General features: G+C 43.9%; 1 protein-coding gene across 6 annotated transcripts in view; it reads right to left on the minus strand.

Annotated features, from left to right (window-relative positions):
• The window catches only part of LOC128703908 (pleckstrin homology domain-containing family G member 1-like), a 530,324-nt gene that overhangs the window by 139,223 nt on the left and 370,568 nt on the right, over positions 1–20,533 (minus strand). For all 6 annotated transcript variants that reach the window (XM_070104852.1, XM_070104850.1, XM_070104854.1 and 3 more), the window contains one exon: positions 15,477–16,463. In XM_070104852.1, the coding sequence (XP_069960953.1) occupies positions 15,477–16,463 (987 nt within the window). The remainder of the gene's footprint in view (positions 1–15,476; positions 16,464–20,533) is intronic.

The raw sequence follows: 20,533 nt of genomic DNA on the forward strand, positions 1-20,533 counted from the left end.
TTGGCTCACGTAATTGGTCAAGAGATTGTAGCTGAGCGCCAACGATAAAGCCAGTTACGTGAGTTCACCGAGAAAGCGCATTTCTTCCACAACAGTGAGTGTAGGAGGCGTCAGTCATCACCGCGCAGGACAACCTACCCTCGTCACCATCACCATCTACCACTCCAGACTCCAGTGATAATTTTCTATTTAGAGACATTTTTCTTGCATTTAAAGACATTTGCGTGTGTGAGACATTTATAGTGAATTTCTTGTGTACTCTAAGCCTTGTGTTTTCAGTGTAGACTCAGTGTTTCTTTGACTCATTATTTTTTTGCAATATTTTTCAGTGTTATTCGCTCATCTCATATTTTTTTTTATCTGTGTTTTTTTTATGCTACTCTCTGTCTGTAGTAAGTAATATTGTGTAGTGTACCAGTCAGTCACTCCGTGTGAAGTGATTCATTTTTTTATTGTATTCTTTCAACATTGTATTCTCCAGTATTTGTCACTGTAGTTCATGCAGTGATATTCACCCCAGTATACCAAATTATCCATTTATTTCTATGTGTGTCTTTTTTTCGTATGCCAGCAGTGTCTCATTCCTCTAATTTTTTCGCAGACTGTGTACCATTATTTTTGCCAGCAAATTTTTGTCGTATCAGTCACAGCAAGATTTTGTTGTATCAGTCACAGCAGGATTTTGTTGTATCAGTCACAGCAGGATTTTGTTGTAAGAATATACTAAAATAATGAATACGTGATTAAGTGTTGTGTGCCCCGCCACTTGTAAGTGTTGTGTCCCCCGCCACTTGTAAGTGTTGTGTGCCCTGGCACTTGTAAGTGTTGTGTGCCCTGCCACTGTAAGTGTTGTGTGCCCTGCCACTGTAAGTGTTGTGTGCCCTGGCACTTGTAAGTGTTGTGTGCCCTGTCACTGTAAGTGTTGTGTGCCCTGCCACTGTAAGTGTTGTGTGCCCTGCCACTGTAAGTGTTGTGTGCCCTGCCACTTGTAAGTGTTGTGTGCCCTGCCACTGTAAGTGTTGTGTGCCCTGCCACTTGTAAGTGTTGTGTGCCCTGCCACTGTAAGTGTTGTGTGCCCTGCCACTGTAAGTGTTGTGTGCCCTGCCACTGTAAGTGTTGTGTGCCCTGCCACTGTAAGTGTTGTGTGCCCTGCCACTTGTAAGTGTTGTGTGCCCTGCCACTGTAAGTGTTGTGTGCCCTGCCACTGTAAGTGTTGTGTGCCCTGCCACTGTAAGTGTTGTGTGCCCTGCCACTGTAAGTGTTGTGTGCCCTGCCACTGTAAGTGTTACACTTGCCTCACCACTTGTAAGTGTTACACTTGCCTCACCACTTGTAAGTGTTACACTTGCCTCACCACTTGTAAGTGTTACACTTGCCTCACCACTTGTAAGTGTTACACTTGCCTCACCACTTGTAAGTGTTACACTTGCCTCACCACTTGTAAGTGTTACACTTGCCTCACCACTTGTAAGTGTTACACTTGCCTCACCACTTGTAAGTGTTACACTTGCCTCACCACTTGTAAGTGTTACACTTGCCTCACCACTTGTAAGTGTTACACTTGCCTCACCACTTGTAAGTGTTACACTTGCCTCACCACTTGTAAGTGTTACACTTGCCTCACCACTTGTAAGTGTTACACTTGCCTCACCACTTGTAAGTGTTACACTTGCCTCACCACTTGTAAGTGTTACACTTGCCTCACCACTTGTAAGTGTTACACTTGCCTCACCACTTGTAAGTGTTACACTTGCCTCACCACTTGTAAGTGTTACACTTGCCTCACCACTTGTAAGTGTTACACTTGCCTCACCACTTGTAAGTGTTACACTTGCCTCACCACTTGTAAGTGTTACACTTGCCTCACCACTTGTAAGTGTTACACTTGCCTCACCACTTGTAAGTGTTACACTTGCCTCACCACTTGTAAGTGTTACACTTGCCTCACCACTTGTAAGTGTTACACTTCCGTTTTGTTCCTTGTTTTATTTTTATTCATATTTTTCATATTTCTTTGAACAAATTCACTCTTAGTGTAATTTCAATTACTTTTTAACGTAAAGTGTTTTCTTTACTCTGAGTAAATTGTTTTGTCTAATTTACAATTAAGAGTTAAAGTGTTCAGTCAGTTTTTCTTCATATTTTATTATTTAACCTGAGTTTTTCCAGTGACGCTTTATTACTGCAGTGATTATTTCTACACCTTATTTTGTTGCACTTGTTCTGCAGTGAATTATTTTGTTGCACTTGTTCTGCAGTGAATTATTTTGTTGCACTTGTTCTGCAGTGAATTATTTTGTTGCACTTGTTCTGCAGTGAATTATTTTGTTGCACTTGTTCTGCAGTGAATTATTTTGTTGCACTTGTTCTACAGTGAATTATTTTGTTGCACTTGTTCTGCAGTGAATTATTTTGTTGCACTGTTCTGCAGTGAATTATTTTGTTGCACTTGTTCTGCAGTGAATTATTTTGTTGCACTTGTTCTGCAGTGAATTATTTTGTTGCACTTGTTCTGCAGTGAATTATTTTGTTGCACTTGTTCTACAGTGAATTATTTTGTTGCACTTGTTCTGCAGTGAATTATTTTGTTGCACTGTTCTGCAGTGAATTATTTTGTTGCACTTGTTCTGCAGTGAATTATTTTGTTGCACTTGTTCTGCAGTGAATTATTTTGTTGCACTTGTTCTGCAGTGAATTATTTTGTTGCACTTGTTCTGCAGTGAATTATTTTGTTGCACTTGTTGTGCAGTGAATTATTTTGTTGCACTTGTTCTGCAGTGAATTATTTTGTTGCACTTGTTGTGCAGTGAATTATTTTGTTGCACTTGTTCTGCAGTGAATTATTTTGTTGCACTTGTTGTGCAGTGAATTATTTTGTTGCACTTGTTGTGCAGTGAATTATTTTGTTGCACTTGTTCTGCAGTGAATTATTTTGTTGCACTTGTTGTGCAGTGAATTATTTTGTTGCACTTGTTCTGCAGTGAATTATTTTGTTGCACTTGTTGTGCAGTGAATTATTTTGTTGCACTTGTTCTGCAGTGAATTATTTTGTTGCACTTGTTGTGCAGTGAATTATTTTGTTGCACTTGTTGTGCAGTGAATTATTTTGTTGCACTTGTTCTGCAGTGAATTATTTTGTTGCACTTGTTCTGCAGTGAATTATTTTGTTGCACTTGTTCTGCAGTGAATTATTTTGTTGCACTTGTTGTGCAGTGAATTATTTTGTTGCACTTGTTCTGCAGTGAATTATTTTGTTGCACTTGTTCTGCAGTGAATTATTTTCTTTTATTAATATTTTTATGCATTATTATTCTCAGTTTATTATTACATCTTGTTTTTCATTTTATTAATTTTCCTGATGTTGTCTTTGCATTATATTTTAATTTTGTTTATACATTCTTAGAAAATATTTAAATTTCCCAGTTATCTCTCGTTGCATACAATTTAGTGATTTTATTTTATACTTTTTACATTTATTAACAGTTTTATTAGTTAATTTCTTTATTAGCAAGAGTAAAGACAGCTCATTTTGCATTTAATTCAGTCTCCAGTAATATTTTTACTTGTAAATTTCAATGTAATTTTTATCTTGGCCAACAGTTCTTTACATTGAGTTGTCAGATAAGATAAGATTTCGTTGGGATTTTTAACCCCGGAGGGTTAGCCACCCAGGATAACCCAAGAAAGTCAGTGCGTCATCGAGGACTGTCTAACTTATTTCCATTGTGGTCCTTAATCTTGTCCCCCAGGATGCCACCCACACCAGTCCACTAACACCCAGGATGCCACCCACACCAGTCCACTAACACCCAGGTACCTATTTGCTGCTAGGTGAACAGGACAATAGGTGTAAGGAAACGTGTCAGAATTTCCACCCACCGGGAATCGAACCCGGGCCCTCCGTGTGTGAAGCGGGAGCTTTAGCCACCAGGCCACCGGGCCACCAGGCCACCGGGCCACCTTGCAGTGTATCTAAGACATTTTTTTTATTACATATGCAGAATGGGTGTCATCTCTGGGAGGATCAAACTCTGTAGCACTGGCTAACTCATGCTGTATTTGAGGCAAATGTTATAACGTTAATTTTTTCAACCGGGGGGAGTCATCCACTCCACCGAGTTTGTTCATTCCTCCAGTAAGAAAGAACTGATACCTTTATTCCAGAACAAACAACCTACTGGAAGGTTAGCCAGATGGACCTTGACTATCCAAGAGTTCAATCCCACCTTTGAACACTTACCTGTCAAGTCAAATGTAGTCGCAGATGCCTTATCGCGACGTGTTGGTGTAGTAACTGCAGACCCTCCATTTAGTGCTGAGGATGTAAAGAATGCTCAACGAACAGATCCCATGTGGTCTGGTGTGATTCGATTCCTGCTCCAGGAAGATCTTATTCTGACTGTGAAGCCACCAGCACCCATCAGTGACTTTGTCATGAACCAAGAATTACTGTATCGAACAGCCGAGTTGGGTACTCCTAGCAGAAGAGTATACCAGTTAGTAATTCCACAGTCACTAGTGAATGTAGCCTTACAGCTAGTTCACGATGTACCAGGTGTTGCACACCCTGGTATGGATCGTTCAGTAAAACAAGCCAGATTGAAATACTTTTGGCCTCGTATGGCAACTGATATTTCTGAGTATGTTAAGAAATGTAGTGTCTGCATGCAACATAAAGGTAATGCTAATGGTCCTAATCCAATCCAAGTGTATCCAACTACTAGCGAACCGTGGGAAAGAGTTGCGCTAGATTTGTTAAGTAATTTCCAATGTTCCCTCCAAGGCAACAAACATCTGTGTGTTATGGTAGACCATTTCACCAGATATTGTGAGTTAGTTCCTATTGCAGATAAGACTGCCGAGACAGTAGCTATAGCATTTAAAGAACCCATTATCTGCAGGCATACCACCCCTAAGTCCCTAGTAACAGATAATGGAGGTGAATTCTGTAATGAGATTCTTGAAAATTTGTGCACCTTGTACAAGATCTCTAAATCCACCATTGTACCTCATCATCCTGCCAGCAATGGGTTAGCGGAACGAACCAATAAGAAAGTACTTGATGTCTTGAGAGCCACTATCAATCCCAACAGTGAAACTTGGGATGAAGTTATACCTGATGTGCAGTGTGCTATAAATTCTGCTTACAATGTTTCTATAGGTGACACTCCACATTATGCATTGTACGGTGTAGATAAACGTTTGCCTTATGAGTTGTTATATTCTAATCCGAAACCAAATTACAACCCTGATGATTTCATAGCAACTCGTACCAACTTAGCTCAAAGTGTTTTTAGAAGAATCCGTGAAACACTTCATAAATCAACAGCAGAATTTACAAGAGTCGCAAACACTCGAGCAAAGCCATCCAAAATCAAAGTAGGTTCGAGAGTTATGCTGACTAACTTTAACAAAACGTCTGCAATGCCAAAGCTTGATCAAAAGTTTGTTGGTCCTTATCGAGTAGTTGAACATCTCACTGGTAATAAGTATAAGGTTAGAGAAATTAGTACTGGTCAGTATAAAGAATCGCATTTAGATCATATGAAGTTAGTATGTGATGACAATGATGTTCCAACCCAGACTAATGTGACAGACTCTGACAATCCTCCTGATCCTGTACTCTCTTCCTCTGATACTCAGTCAGACGATCAACCTGAATGTTGTTATTCCCTACGTACACGACAGGTATTGAGAAATCCTCAAGTATGATTTGTAACTACCAATTCAGATTTGCCTCAAATACAGCATGAGTTAGCCAGTGCTACAGAGTTTGATCCTCCCAGAGATGACACCCATTCTGCATATGTCAATCTTACCCTAGCAGAGTTGGGGTTAAATGTAAATAACCTGTATAGATGAATAATTACAGTATCAACTTATCAGTATTCAAGAATTTTTTTTTTGTGTTCACGTTCTCTCCGAATTCTGAGAGTTAACAGTCTAGATTTGAGTGCACCGAATCTGCCTTTCTGTTAAACACTTCTTTCTTTGTATATATTCCTTCCTCAGAATCCGTAGATCACATGAATACAGATCGATCGATCAAATTTTTTTTTCACTTCTATTGTAATCCCAACGTTGAGTTTCATTCGATGAGTTGTGCTATATTATACCTTGTATTGCATTACAGTTTCAGTTACGTAAGCTTCCATTCCAATGTTCTACTTATGTATGTTATAATGTTCAATTGTTGTGTACTTTGACATTGTATAGAATCTGCCCAAGCCGTATACCTGCCATCTCTTTGTATTTGTATGTCGGGACGACATACATTAGCGTCGCCGAGCTCTCAGTAGTAGTACCAGTTCCTAGTAACCAGTTACCAGTAACCAGTGTACCAGTAGATGACTCACTACCAACCGTCTCTGCGTGAATCACTGTCTGTATTCATATTGTTGCTGACCACAGCAGTATTTCAAACACCCCCTCACATATGGGTACTGTGGTTAGTCAGTCTTACGAGAGAGAGCAAGGAGGCAGGTCACCGGCTGTTTGGCGCCTACCAATACTTACCGTTATAATTATAATTATACGTACTACCAGCCTACGTGAGTATTTCTTTACCCTATCCACGTGTTCGAACCCCACATGATAACACTACTGAAGTCTCCCAGCTCAGACTGACACTACTGAAGTCTCCCAGCTGAGACTAACACTACTGAAGTCTCCCAGCTCAGACTAACACTACTGAAGTCTCCCAGCTCAGACTGACACTACTGAAGTCTCCCAGCTGAGACTAACTGTGGCATGCAAAGAGTACGTAACCTTTATTCGGCGCATGGACACACCCTCATTTACAGGCTATCTCCCCCAACCAGCGAACCAGGTTGCTAAGAGTTGATGATGGGGCCCCATCGTTCAACTAGTGACCAGGTTCTAGCCAATAAGAAGGTGGGATTGACAATCGCAGAGGTTATGTGGATACCGCTCTCCTGTCTGCCCTTGTCATTCCCACTCTAGAGCTGGTTGAAGCACGGTCTGCTATCTTGTGGCTTCTATTTCTGCCTTGCTTACCGTGGAGTGCACTATATTTATCACTGTACATAGTGTACATATTGCTGTTATAATTGGTGAAGGATAATATAAGTCTAAACTTTTTCTACTGTGTTTATTTGCTCCCATTACACCTGGGATAACAGGCCATTTGAAATCCTAGGTTGTAATATGGGTAGCCTGTCCGAGAGCTGGACTTAGAGAAACGGTTGAGCTTAGGGTGAAGCTTGTAGCAGGAACATTGTGTAGCTTGCTGTTTCGCTTCGCTTTACAAATTTTGCGTGTCAGTTGCTTATGATCAGCCTTGCTATTGTGTGATCGTTCAACAGCTCGCTACTAGCTTGTTCAGTGTGCTCGCTTCGCTACGGTCAATCTTGTGTGCAGTCGGCTTTGCTTGTATGCGTATTCTGCAATCGTACTGTGCATAGCTAAGCGTGTTCTGCAAATTAATGTGTTACGTTGGGGTATTCGTACTGTGCATAGCGAATAACTTATGCCACCTAGACGAGTCAGACGCCTGGTGTCGGCATATACTTTGCATAACCTACCTAAATTGTCCCTACAGCGTTGTTGGCAAATTGCTCGTTCCATTGGAATTCCCTATAAACGCACTCTTACAGCTGCGCAACTGCGTTCACTTATTGCTGACATACTTATTGAAGAAGAGATGGCACATCAGACTCCTCCCTCTACGGGAGCTAGGGCAAAAACTACTATGTTCTCGCAGGAGGAAGATGATACACCTACGGAGCAAAATGGTCATTATAGTGCACATGGGTTGTCTCAGGGTGAATCAGCGTCGTTGGCACTTCAGCTGGCAAAAATCAATCTTGAGCAAACTAGGGAACAGAGAGCATTCGCAAGGGAAGAATTTGATAGGGAAAGAGAAAGGAGGCAGTTTTCGCATTCTGTAAACGATTTCAGTTTACAAAAAGCAGTACAGCTTGTTCCCCGCTTCAATGAGGCCGAACCAGAGCAATTTTTCGAAAGCTTCGAAAATCAGGCTCGAGCCTTGAGGTGGCCGGAACAGCACTGGGCAGCGTTGGTTCATACAGCATTATTGGGTAAGGCACAGGAATTTACGTCGGTATTAACTGACGCTGAATTCTCTGATTATCAAGTAGTGAAGACCACAGTGTTGGGAGCATATACATGTATCCCAGCTAAATATCGTAAGACCTTCAAATTGAACAGGCGGCAGCTTGGTCAATCCCTGGTGGACTTTGTGAGACAGCAAACCAAAGCTTTTACCAGCTGGTATAAAGCGAGTGGTGTCTCTAACTTTGAGGAGCTGGTGCAGCTTATTCTGATTGATAACCTGCTGGAGTCTGTGGGACCAGAGGTTCGTGTCTTTCTGCAGGATCGTGACTTAACCACTGCATTGGAGGCGGCCAGGTTGGCTGATACCTTCGAAACGAACCGCTCCTTGTCCGAGCGGTCCCGTCTCTCTTTTCAACAGTCTGGCGTGAGCAGAGATCGACAACATTGGAGAATGAAGTGCCAGCCGGAGGGAGAGCGTCTACGTCATCCAAATAAGTCACCTGGTGAGCCACGCTTCTCAACATATGGTCCCCCTGCGGAGAGGCAAACTACTTATGGAGCATCTCGACAACAATATCCAGAGAGGCACCAGCCAGAACGACACCACTTGCAACGTCATCAGGGAGTAAAGGGCAAGCCTGTCGTCTGCTTCAGGTGTAATAAAGTAGGTCATATCAGTTCCAACTGCCCCCAAAAACCTCAACCCATCGGGAAAATCTCTAATATCCCTAGTAACATGTCCCCTAGAGAAGTAGAAAAAGGTATGGCCCCTTATTATTGCGAAAGTCTTATTTCCCTTCAGGAACACTCAGAACCAACTAAAGTAAATACCTTTAGAGATACTGGAGCATATTGCTCACTTGTCAGAGAAGGAATATTACCCCTTTCAGAGAATACTTCCTTGAATTCCTCAGTTTTATTGGAAGCTTACGGAGGAGCTATATATTCAGTTCCTTTGCATAAAATTTATGTACAGTGCAAATATTACACTGGGTACTTGACTGTAGGTATCTCAAAAGGATTTCCCATGAAAAATGCCATGTTATTACTGGGTAATAACATTACTACTGTTACTTCGTGTCCTGAACCTATAATGATTAATGCTTCTCCAGTGTTGGCCATAACTCGGGCAACATCCCAAGGGTTGTCTGGGGAGAATGTTGACCTATCCTTGGACGACTCCGATCTCGGAATAGCCACGTTGTTTTATGAGACACACCGGCCGGAGTCTCGTAAATCAAGTGAACAGACCCCGATCAAGCCTTCCTATTCCCAGGTTGCAGGATTGCCAGATGTCTCTGTTTCCATGCCCGAGGGACTGTCCTTCCGGGAGGAACAACGTAAGGACCCTTCGTTAAAATTCACTTTTGAGGCAGCCATGGGTAAATCCTCTTTGGGTCATCCAGTCAAGTATGAAGTTAAAAATGATTATTTGGTATGCACTGAGACTGGTAAGGAGACAGAGGGCCGGCAATTATACGACAGGTTAGTGGTTCCAACCAAGTATAGACCTCAGATATTAAATATAGCTCATAATACGTCATCAGGAGGTCACTTAGGAATTACAAAAACCTTGTATAGAATCACAAAAGAATTTTATTGGCCAACATTAAAGAAAGATGTGAAGAATCATATTAGGTGTTGCCGAGAATGTCAGCAAGTTGGAAAACCTGGACATTCTATTAAACCTGCACCTCTCCAACCCATACCTGCTGATGGAGAACCTTTTGCAGATTTAATTATAGATTGTGTAGGTCCACTACCTAAGTCAAAGTCTGGAAATCAGTATTTATTTACAATTATGGATAAAGTAACCAGATATCCTGAAGCGATCCCAATGCGTAGTATCAATACTAAAGCTATTCTCAAAGCTTTAACAAAATTCATTTCTTGTTTTGGCATTCCTAAAACTATACAAAGTGATCAAGGTACTAACTTCACTGCCAAAGCATTTAGGGAAGTATTAACTAGGTTAGGGATAATTCACAACTTATCCACTGCCTATCACCCTCAGTCCCAAGGCGCCTTGGAAAGATTCCACCAAACATTAAAAACAATGATGAGAAGTTTTTGCATGCACTTTCCGACAGATTGGGATGAATCTCTACCGTTGTTGCTATTCTCAGTACGAGAGACGGTGCAAGAGTCTACAGGGTATAGTCCGTTTGAGCTGATCTTTGGGCACAATGTACGAGGTCCTCTTCGGGTGCTCAAAGAAGGATGGATGGGAGAAGACGTAAGCTCAGCACTCTACAACCCGTCTTCAAGGTTGCAGGTGGCACGTGAGTTAGCCACGGCTAACCTAAAGATAGCTCAAAGTAAGATGAAACAGAGGTATGACAAAAGTGCACAATTCCGCTCCTTCCATCCAGGAGACAAGGTGTTGGTGCAGGAACCTATACCTGGCCACACCTTGAAAGCTAGATTTACGGGACCTATGCAGATAGTAAGTAGATTATCTGATTTAAATTATGTGGTAGCTCCCATTGATAAGACCTCAAAAACAAAAACTTACCACATAAATCAAATCAAGGCCTTTCATACACCAGATAAAGTCCCAGTAATGACTCTGTCCTCTACCTCTGAGGACGACTCTGACTCTTTGCACTCTATCTCTGAAATTAATACTAAACTTTCAAATTCTGTCCTCCTCAAGGATCCTAGCCCGTTAATGGATGGATTATCTGAAATACAAGCAACCAATTTAACTGAGCTTCTACAGTCATATCCTAATATTTTTTCGGATGTGCCGAAAAAATGTACGTTAGGTTACCATGATGTAGATGTGGGAAAATCTAAACCAATTAAACTCTCCCCCTACAGAGCTAATCCTGAAAAGCAAAGGTTACTTCAGCAGGAAGTAGACTTCTTGTTAGAACATGGTTTAGTGGAGGAGTCATCTAGTCCATGGGCTTCACCGTGCATCCTAGTAAAGAAGGCTGATGGAGGGTTTCGTATGTGCACAGACTACCGTAAAGTGAACGAGGTCACAATTACAGATGCTTACCCTCTTCCTCGTCTGGATGACGTAATTGACTTTGTGGGTAAGGCTACTTTTGTGTCCAAATTAGATCTCCTTAAAGGTTACTATCAGGTACCTTTGACAGATAAGGCGAAGGAAATCTCTGCCTTCGTAATTCCAGGAGGTCATTATCAGTATACAGTTACCCCCTTCGGAATGAAAAATTCCCCCTCTTCATTCCAGAAACTCATCCATCAGGCTATTAAAGGACTTGAAGGCACGGCAGCATACCTAGATGATATTGTTGTGGTGTCTGATACTTGGGATCAACACCTACTTAGACTTAAAGCTCTGTTTGAGACCTTTAAGAATTCCCAATTAACAGTTAATTTATCTAAATCTTCCTTTGGCCAGGCCACTATCACTTTTCTAGGCCATGAAGTAGGTAGTGGTAATGTTGCACCTAAACTTGCTAAAGTTCTTTCGATTAAAGATTATCCAGTTCCTCATGATAGGAAATCTCTTCAACGTTTCCTAGGCATGATAGGATTTTACAGAAGATTCTGTAAGAATTTCTCAGATATTGTAGCCCCTCTTACCTCTCTTACCAGTCATAAAGTTCCCTTTAATTGGACGTCAGATTGTAACACTGCTTTTAATAAAGCAAAAAGATTATTGTGCTCTGCACCCATTCTCCTGTCTCCAGACTTCTCCAAACCTTTTTCATTACAGGTTGATGCTTGTGAGTCTGGGGTTGGGGCGGTACTATTACAAATCGGGAACAAGGAGTTGCAGCCTGTAGCATACTTTTCAGCTAAGTTCCAGCCACATCAGAGAGCTTACTCTACCATTGAAAAAGAAGCCCTCGCGCTGGTAATGGCTTTGGAGCATTTCGATGTTTATGTGGGCCAGACATCGCAGGTGGTCACAGTCTACAGTGATCACAACCCGTTAGTCTATCTCCAAGCCATGAAGAATCACAACACAAGGCTTATGCGTTGGACGCTCAGGCTGCAGCCCTATAACTTCAAAATTCGTTACATTGCCGGCAAAGAAAATGTGTTGGCAGACTCTTTGTCAAGAGTCTAGTTTAATATTTTATTTAGGTTAGGATGTATTTGTGGTAACCCCCCTTTCAAGCTCTTTTTTTTATCCCCTGATGTGGGGGTTTTTTTTAGTGAGGGGATACGGGCTACCGTCCGCTTGTATCTTGGACCTATGTTGGCTTATCTGACTGCTGTCTCACTCTGAGTTTAGGGTTTGGCTTTCAGGCACTAGGAAAGCTGAGCTCTATCTAAGAGTTGGATGGTGGAGAGGATAGGCGGTCCCATTATTTTGTGCCATGGCGGCACGGTTACCACTGGGAGGTGGCAGCCTAATCCTGAGCCTTCTCGGGGGTGGGGGTGTGGCATGCAAAGAGTACGTAACCTTTATTCGGCGCATGGACACACCCTCATTTACAGGCTATCTCCCCCAACCAGCGAACCAGGTTGCTAAGAGTTGATGATGGGGCCCCATCGTTCAACTAGTGACCAGGTTCTAGCCAATAAGAAGGTGGGATTGACAATCGCAGAGGTTATGTGGATACCGCTCTCCTGTCTGCCCTTGTCATTCCCACTCTAGAGCTGGTTGAAGCACGGTCTGCTATCTTGTGGCTTCTATTTCTGCCTTGCTTACCGTGGAGTGCACTATATTTATCACTGTACATAGTGTACATATTGCTGTTATAATTGGTGAAGGATAATATAAGTCTAAACTTTTTCTACTGTGTTTATTTGCTCCCATTACACCTGGGATAACAGGCCATTTGAAATCCTAGGTTGTAATACTAACACTACTGAAGTCTCCCAGCTCAGACTGACACTACTGAAGTCTCCCAGCTCAGACTGACACTACTGAAGTCTCCCAGCTGAGACTAACACTACTGAAGTCTGCCAGCTCAGGCTGACACTACTGAAGTCTGCCAGCTCAGACTGACTCTACTGAAGTCTGCCAGCTCAGACTGACACTACTGAAGTCTGCCAGCTCAGACTGACACTACTGAAGTCTGCCAGCTCAGGCTGACACTACTGAAGTCTCCCAGCTCAGACTGACACTACTGAAGTCTGCCAGCTCAGGCTGACACTACTGAAGTCTGCCAGCTCAGACTGACACTACTGAAGTCTGCCAGCTCAGACTGACACTACTGAAGTCTGCCAGCTCAGACTAACACTACTGAAGTCTGCCAGCTCAGACTGACACTACTGAAGTCTGCCAGCTCAGACTGACACTACTGAAGTCTGCCAGCTCAGACTGACACTACTGAAGTCTGCCAGCTCAGACTGACACTACTGAAGTCTGCCAGCTCAGACTGACACTACTAAAGTCTGCCAGCTCAGACTGACACTACTGAAGTCTGCCAGCTCAGACTGACACTACTGAAGTCTGCCAGCTCAGACTGACACTACTGAAGTCTGCCAGCTCAGACTGACACTACTGAAGTCTGCCAGCTCAGACTGACACTACTGAAGTCTGCCAGCTCAGGCTGACACTACTGAAGTCTGCCAGCTCAGACTGACACTACTGAAGTCTGCCAGCTCAGACTGACACTACTGAAGTCTGCCAGCTCAGACTGACACTACTGAAGTCTGCCAGCTGACACTACTGAAGTCTGCCAGCTCAGACTAACCCATCCACATAACTAATGTGTCTACTGGCTCATGTTGCTCCCCCACATGTGCTGTACCCCACATGTGCTGTACCCCACATGTGTTGTACCCCACATGTGCTGTACCCCACATGTGCTGTACCCCACATGTGCTGTACCCCACATGTGCTGTACCCCACATGTGCATCACCCCCACATGTAACAACACACCTCTCTCAACATTTACACATCTGCTGTACTGTCTGTTGGACCTCCCATCTGTTGCATCCCTCCCCCCATCTGTTGCACCCCTCCCCTCATCCGTTGCACCCCTCCCCTCATCCGTTGCACCCCTCCCCTCATTGCATCTGTACAATCATATATGATCACTGTTACCTCCTCACCGTTCTCTCCTCAGCGTTCCCTCTTCACCGTTCTCTCCTCACCGTTCCCTCTTCACCGTTCCCTCCTTACCGTTCCCTCTTCACCGTTCTCTCCTCACCGTTCCCTCCTCACCGTTCCCTCCTCACCGTTCCCTCCTCACCGTTCTCTCCTCACCGTTCCCTCCTCACCGTTCTCTCCTCACCGTTCCCTCCTCACCGTTCCCTCCTCACCGTTCCCTCCTCACCGTTCCCTCCTCACCGTTCCCTCCTCACCGTTCCCTCCTCACCTTTCCCTCCTCACCGTTCTCTCCTCACCGTTCCCTCCTCACCGTTCCCTCCTCACCGTTCTCTCCTCACCGTTCCCTCCTCACCGTTTCCTCCTCACCGTTCCCTCCTCACCGTTCCCTCTTCACCGTTCCCTCCTCACCGTTCCCTCCTCACCGTTCCCTCCTCACCGTTCCCTCCTCACCGTTCCCTCCTCACCGTTCCCTCCTCACCGTTCCCTCCTCACCGTTCCCTCCTCACCGTTCCCTCCTCACCGTTCCCTCCTCACCGTTCCCTCCTCACCGTTCCCTCCTCACCGTTCCCTCCTCACCGTTCCCTCCTCACCGTTCCCTCCTCACCGTTCTTCGTCATCCTCACTTTTCACAATACCTGTTCACTATTTGTTCAACGTAAATGTTCAACTTCCATCCCATATAAACTGGGTATAGTTCCCCCTTGACTAAACACATGCACTGGTGTTACACATGTTTAAAACACATGTGTAACATCAGCTGGTGTTACACATGTCTCAGTCACAGACATACACTATTATGTACTACCTAGATACGTTTGCGGGGGGTCGGTTATGTGGTCTAAGGCCCTATATAGACCTCAGGAGTACCCTAGTAAGCCTTGGCTATGAGGTCCAGGACCTTAGACAGACCTCAACATTATTCTCAACATTTGGAATCTTTATTGAGAAGCCAGTGACTTCTTCAGTCCTATACGGAGACGAACGGTGGACAAATGAGGAGTTAGAAGGTATCAGTCCCTCACCCTGGATGCGAAGTTGCCAGTCCATCAACCTTATTATCCTAGTTAGCCTGGGTTGTGTGGTCGAAGGCCTTAGGTAGGCCTACCTTTGATGATTTTGGAGAGTCCTACTACTCCCGGAGTCCGGCCATGGGCCAGGCTCGTCTGAATGTTACCCTAGCTAACGTCGGGTATATGATTAAGGCATTAAAGAGGAGTGTTGGTCCAGGACCGAGCTGAGGGGACCATGAACCCCGGACCAGTCATCTGGTCTACCTACCATGAGTCTACCTGGAGGGTACTCCGGGGGACAGGTCACAAGTAAACTCAGTGTCCACCACAAGCTGAAGAATCACTCACCCGTAATGGGGAAGTGCTAAAACCGTAGGGGTGATAGATAATGCTACAGGTAAGTGTTAATACCATAGGACTGATAGACAGAGGCACTGACCTGTGCGCTGCGCCTTCTCCCTGCGCGCCTTGATGGTACGGTCGCGTCTCCTGGTAGTTTCCTCAGTGTCTGAGTGGTCAGCGTCGTTGTCTTCAAGACTTTCCGCTGAGGCCAGGTACAAGGTGGTCACTCCCGTGGGACCTCGAGGTAACGAATTAGATGACGAAGATGACGATGAAGACGATGATATCGACGATAGAGGACGATACACATCCTTGAATTTACGGGGATCGAAACCCACGGGGGGTGAGGGTGTCTTGTCGTCAGAGAAGGTGGAGACAGTGGCTGATAAACTGACTTTAGCGGCTGACTGAGTGTTCTCTTTGGGCTTTATAACAAACTGTGGCTCAGCATAGATGTGCTCCTTCCTGAGTCTTCTATCTAAGTTATTATAGAGCTGTTCTGACGTGTCTAGACTCCTCTCTATGTCTTCAAACATAGATGTTATAGATTCAGCTAGGCTCACCTTCACTTTACACTTACACTTGTCACTCGGAGTCCTCAACACTCCACACTCATCACACTTCAATTGAGTATCAGCCTCTAAGTCGCGCTCCACGATGAACAATCTCTCGTTACATGATATAGTCTCCGTTGTAAATAATCCATTTTCTGTGACACTTTCGCACCCACTTTCTTTGACACTTTGTAATCCATTTTCTATAGCACCACTATCTGAGTTTTCTTTGGTTGATACTTCGCCCTGAGGGCAGTCTTTTCTAAAATTTAAACTACTATTGCATCCACTATAAGTGGGGCAATTCTCCCCACTATTGCCACTGCTGGTGGAGTGATTCTCCCCACTATTGCCACTGCTGGTGGAATGATTCTCCCCAGTACTGCCACTGATATTTTCTGCTGCTGCTGCCACTCCATCCCCAACTTCGTCAGAGCTCCTACAGGAGTGTGCATCTGTGCCTTCGTTCAGCCGGGCATAGAGAGCATCGTACATGTTAAGCAGCGTTGGCACCAGGTCCGTAGATATACCTGAAATGTAGAAACAAGGGGCATTAAAATGTGAAACAGACAATGTGAGGGAAAAGTTTGACAGATAGGAGTAGCAAGCGAGTATATGGTGACGATAGTTTGACGGCTGCTTGTTAAGGTAGGGTCAGTTTAGCTCCCGCTACCCCCCCCCCCCCTTTTCTCCACCCCGAAAGGTGACGTGTGGGACTCACAGCTCCCAGCACAACTGTAAGTAAAAACCTCTGCTTCTATACTAGTGGATATATTGGTTAAAAGCTTCACTTCTGACCAATAATAAACTTAGTCCTTTCAGTCTTAAGTCCCATGTAATGTTTTAGATAATCACCACGTCTTTTAGGTACTGTATTTATCATGGAGAGTGATTTCTTAAGCAGTGGGTAACATTTGTCTCTTTCCAGCTTGTAATGACAGCTCAGGTCACCTGCCAATCTAAGAAAAGTGTTGAAGGAGACGGCTGAAGTCCTGAGACGTCACTTTATGATCTACCTACCTGATTAATTGCAGTCAACCGCAGGCAACTACCCCTCATCTTTGCAGTGGTAAAGAACCTGCGTTCCTGTCATCTGGACTGACTATTCAAGGCTACAGACTCTGTGAAGAACTAGTCGTTGGGTTGTCACCAACACCTGTGACCCCCACACATCAACAACGGCTACAATCTCCACAAGACGGTACTCACCTAGTTGTACTCACCCAGTTGAGGTTGCGGGGGTCGAGTCCGAGCTCCTGGCCCCGCCTCTTCACTGATCGCTACTAGGTCACTCTCCCTGAGCCGTGAGCTTTATCATACCTCTGCTTAAAGCTATGTATGGATCCTGCCTCCACTACATCTGGTGTCAACCTCCACCAGACACCCCAGTATAACTGTACATATTAGCGTTGAATTGAAATGTAATTTTTCCATTTCATTTTTCTTTCAAGCAGGATACACATTACTATATAATAAAGTGTTTATCTTTGTGGATTATTTCTTTCTATTCATTAATTTTCCTGAGGAGGAGCCAGCCTTATTAATACTGTCTGAAGTTGTTGCAGGGCTGAGTATAACCTTCAGACAAAAACACAAAGAACATCTAAAACGCAAGAAAAACCCATTAAAACATGCATTAAACGGAAGATAAAACCTACTAATAAACACCTTGAGGTGTATAATAAACACTTAAACAAACTGACACAGTGGTAACGTAAACAAACGTAAATATCAAATATGCTGGACATCCCTGGGATTTTCAAAACACTTAAAACACTTTCGTACACTTCCCTTAAAAATAATAATAATTATTATTATTATTATTATTATTATTCAAGGGCAAACTACACTGTTATACGAAGCGTGTGCACTGGAGGTGTGTGATTGTATTGTTGCGTGTGAGAGTAGTGATCTTACCAGCAGCCTCACCAGAGTAATGTACAGTGTCCACGACGCCTCAGCTCTGACTCACAGATTAACGCACAAGTACCTAAGTATTCCTTATAAAATGGAACCATCAACGTGTAGAGAGAGAGAGAGAGAGAGAGAGAGAGAGAGAGAGAGAGAGAGAGAGAGAGAGAGAGAGAGAGAGAGAGAGAGAGAGAGAGAGAGAGAGAGAGAGAGGACTCACTTGCCTCTACCAACAACGTTCATTTTCTTACGTTCTTCTGTACGGTCACTTCACAAAGTTCCTTTGCCATATACACAGAGGTGCGTATGTCTGTGTATATACACAGAGAAGTGTGTATCTCTGTGTATACAGACAATTTCATTCTTATTTTAGGTATTAAAGTATCCCTCTCAATAAAATATGTTAATGTGCTGACTGGTGGTGTTATTGTCCAGATCAGAGTAATTATTATTATCATTAAAGATTCGCCGGTATTCTCCCGGCCCGGGCCTTTTCCAAGTGGTGGCCCGGCCTTGGCTCCCTCTTCAGGGAGTGTCTGAGACCTAAGTCTCCCATGGGAGGAGGCATAAGTACCTCATCATTGGGACCAACTGTCCCCAGGCCTCGCCACAAGCTAGGCCTCTCTGGTCTGTCATCCCCGCCCCAAGGGAGCTAATGGGAATGACAGTCTTATGAGCTGTAAGCTCTGGCTCAGGTACCTACCCTACCCTAGAAGGGTTAGGCATGGTGTCGATGACGATCAGAGTAATGTTAAGGGAACCCGAAATCCGGATTCACGAACAGCAAGGTCCAGGCACCGGCGGATTTACGCACCGTGGAACGACCACAACAATAATGTTGATGTTAGTCGTGGAATATTAGCAGTTACCACTTCCTGCAGTTGATGCTGGCTCTTGTTTTTGTGGCTACTGCTGCTACTACTTCCTCTTGGCAACCTCTACATTTGGTCAAGCAATGTTTCTGATGTCTGCTGGTAGCAGTGTTGTAGATATACACACCTGGTTATAATTGCAACAGTGTTGTTGGAGAAACACACCTGGATGGTGTCGAGGCGTCCAGTCCCGTCACTTGTTGTAGCTAAGTTGATCTACGACACGACACAAGTTACGACACTACACAAGCTATGATACTAGACAAATTACGATACAAGACTAGCTACAGCACTTCACAAGCTACGACACTACCCACACCCACACACACACACACACAACGGGGCCAGGAGCTTGGACTCGACCCCTGCAACCTCAACTAGGTGAGTACACACACACAGTACAACATTTCAAAATATTTTTAATGTGTGTGTATATGCAAAATGTTAATATATTCTGAGTGTGTTGAAGACAGTGAGGGATCTGAGTAGTGACAACAGTGTCTAAGATCCCTGCATCTTATCTCCCATCACTGAGAGAATTAATGCTTCTGCCACCTCACACACACACACGCTTATTCATTCTCATTCTCTCCCATTCATTCTCACTCTCTCTCATACATTCTCATATTATTTTGGATATTTTTTTGTATTTATGACGTGTGTGTGTGTGTCTCAATACACCGTTACTGATGCTAGGGAGAGAGAGTTGTAAGTGGAGACAATAAGTCAGGAGGACGTATATTTCCTTAAATTCCTGGACCAATAAAAGGCTGTGGGTCCAGACAAGTTGAGCCCAGGATTGCTGAGAAGATGTACAGACCAGCTAGCAGCACCTCTAACTTGTATCTAGCAGCACTGCCTAGTACAGTGTAAATGGCCTTCTCTGTGGAAAGAGGCAAATGTAGTCCCTGTTCACAAAAAGAACAGAGGAAATCAGCAACCACAGACCAGTGTCACTCCTGTCAATTACTACCAAGATTCTTGAGAGAATAATCTCGAGACAAATGACAGAGTTTTTTGACTACCACTCACTACTTTGTGATCGTCAATATGGCTTCAGGAAAGGTTACTCTTCTGCTGATCTGTTGTTAAACCTCTCCACTAAGTGGCACCAGTCACTGGATGAATCCAAAGTCAGCTGTGTAGTGACACTGGACATTGTTGGTGCTTTAGACAAAGCATGGCACTAGAGACTCCTGGCAAAACTGCAAGCACTGGGAGTCGCAGGCTCTACACTGTCTCCTCAGTGATTACCTTCGAGGTGGATCTCTAAGGAAAGTTCTCAATGGGACAGAGTCAACAAGACAAGTTGCTGGGACCATTGTTATGGAATGTCTACTTCAATGACCATCTCATCCCAGAATCCCATGTATATGCAGACAACTGTACTCTGACACTTATCCAAGAGAGGAAATGCCAGCTGCTCTCAATTACATTAATCATCGACTTACAGCCTGAGGAAGACGATGGCAGGTTGCATTTGCTTCTGAGAAAACACAAATAATGATGCTATCCAGGCGCCATAATGGTAGTAAGAATGAATTGAAGTGTGTTGAAACCCGGGGGTGAGGTAATTATCCTCGGGGTGAAGTTTGATATTAAGGTGTCTGTGAAGAACCACGTGGTAAATCTGGCAAGCAAGGCACACCAATCTAATAACACTCAGACGGCTGAGGCTGAAAAATTCTTCGCAAGGTACAACTAGGCTCACACCTAGAGTATACACCACTCTCTTGGACTGACTCTCCCCTCTGTCTCATCTATAACTTTTAGACAGAATAGAGAACCCAGAAGGACGACTCAACTCCCGCCTAGAC

Source organism: Cherax quadricarinatus, chromosome 95, assembly GCF_038502225.1.
Source record: "Cherax quadricarinatus isolate ZL_2023a chromosome 95, ASM3850222v1, whole genome shotgun sequence".
In the NCBI taxonomy this organism is placed as follows: domain Eukaryota; kingdom Metazoa; phylum Arthropoda; class Malacostraca; order Decapoda; family Parastacidae; genus Cherax; species Cherax quadricarinatus.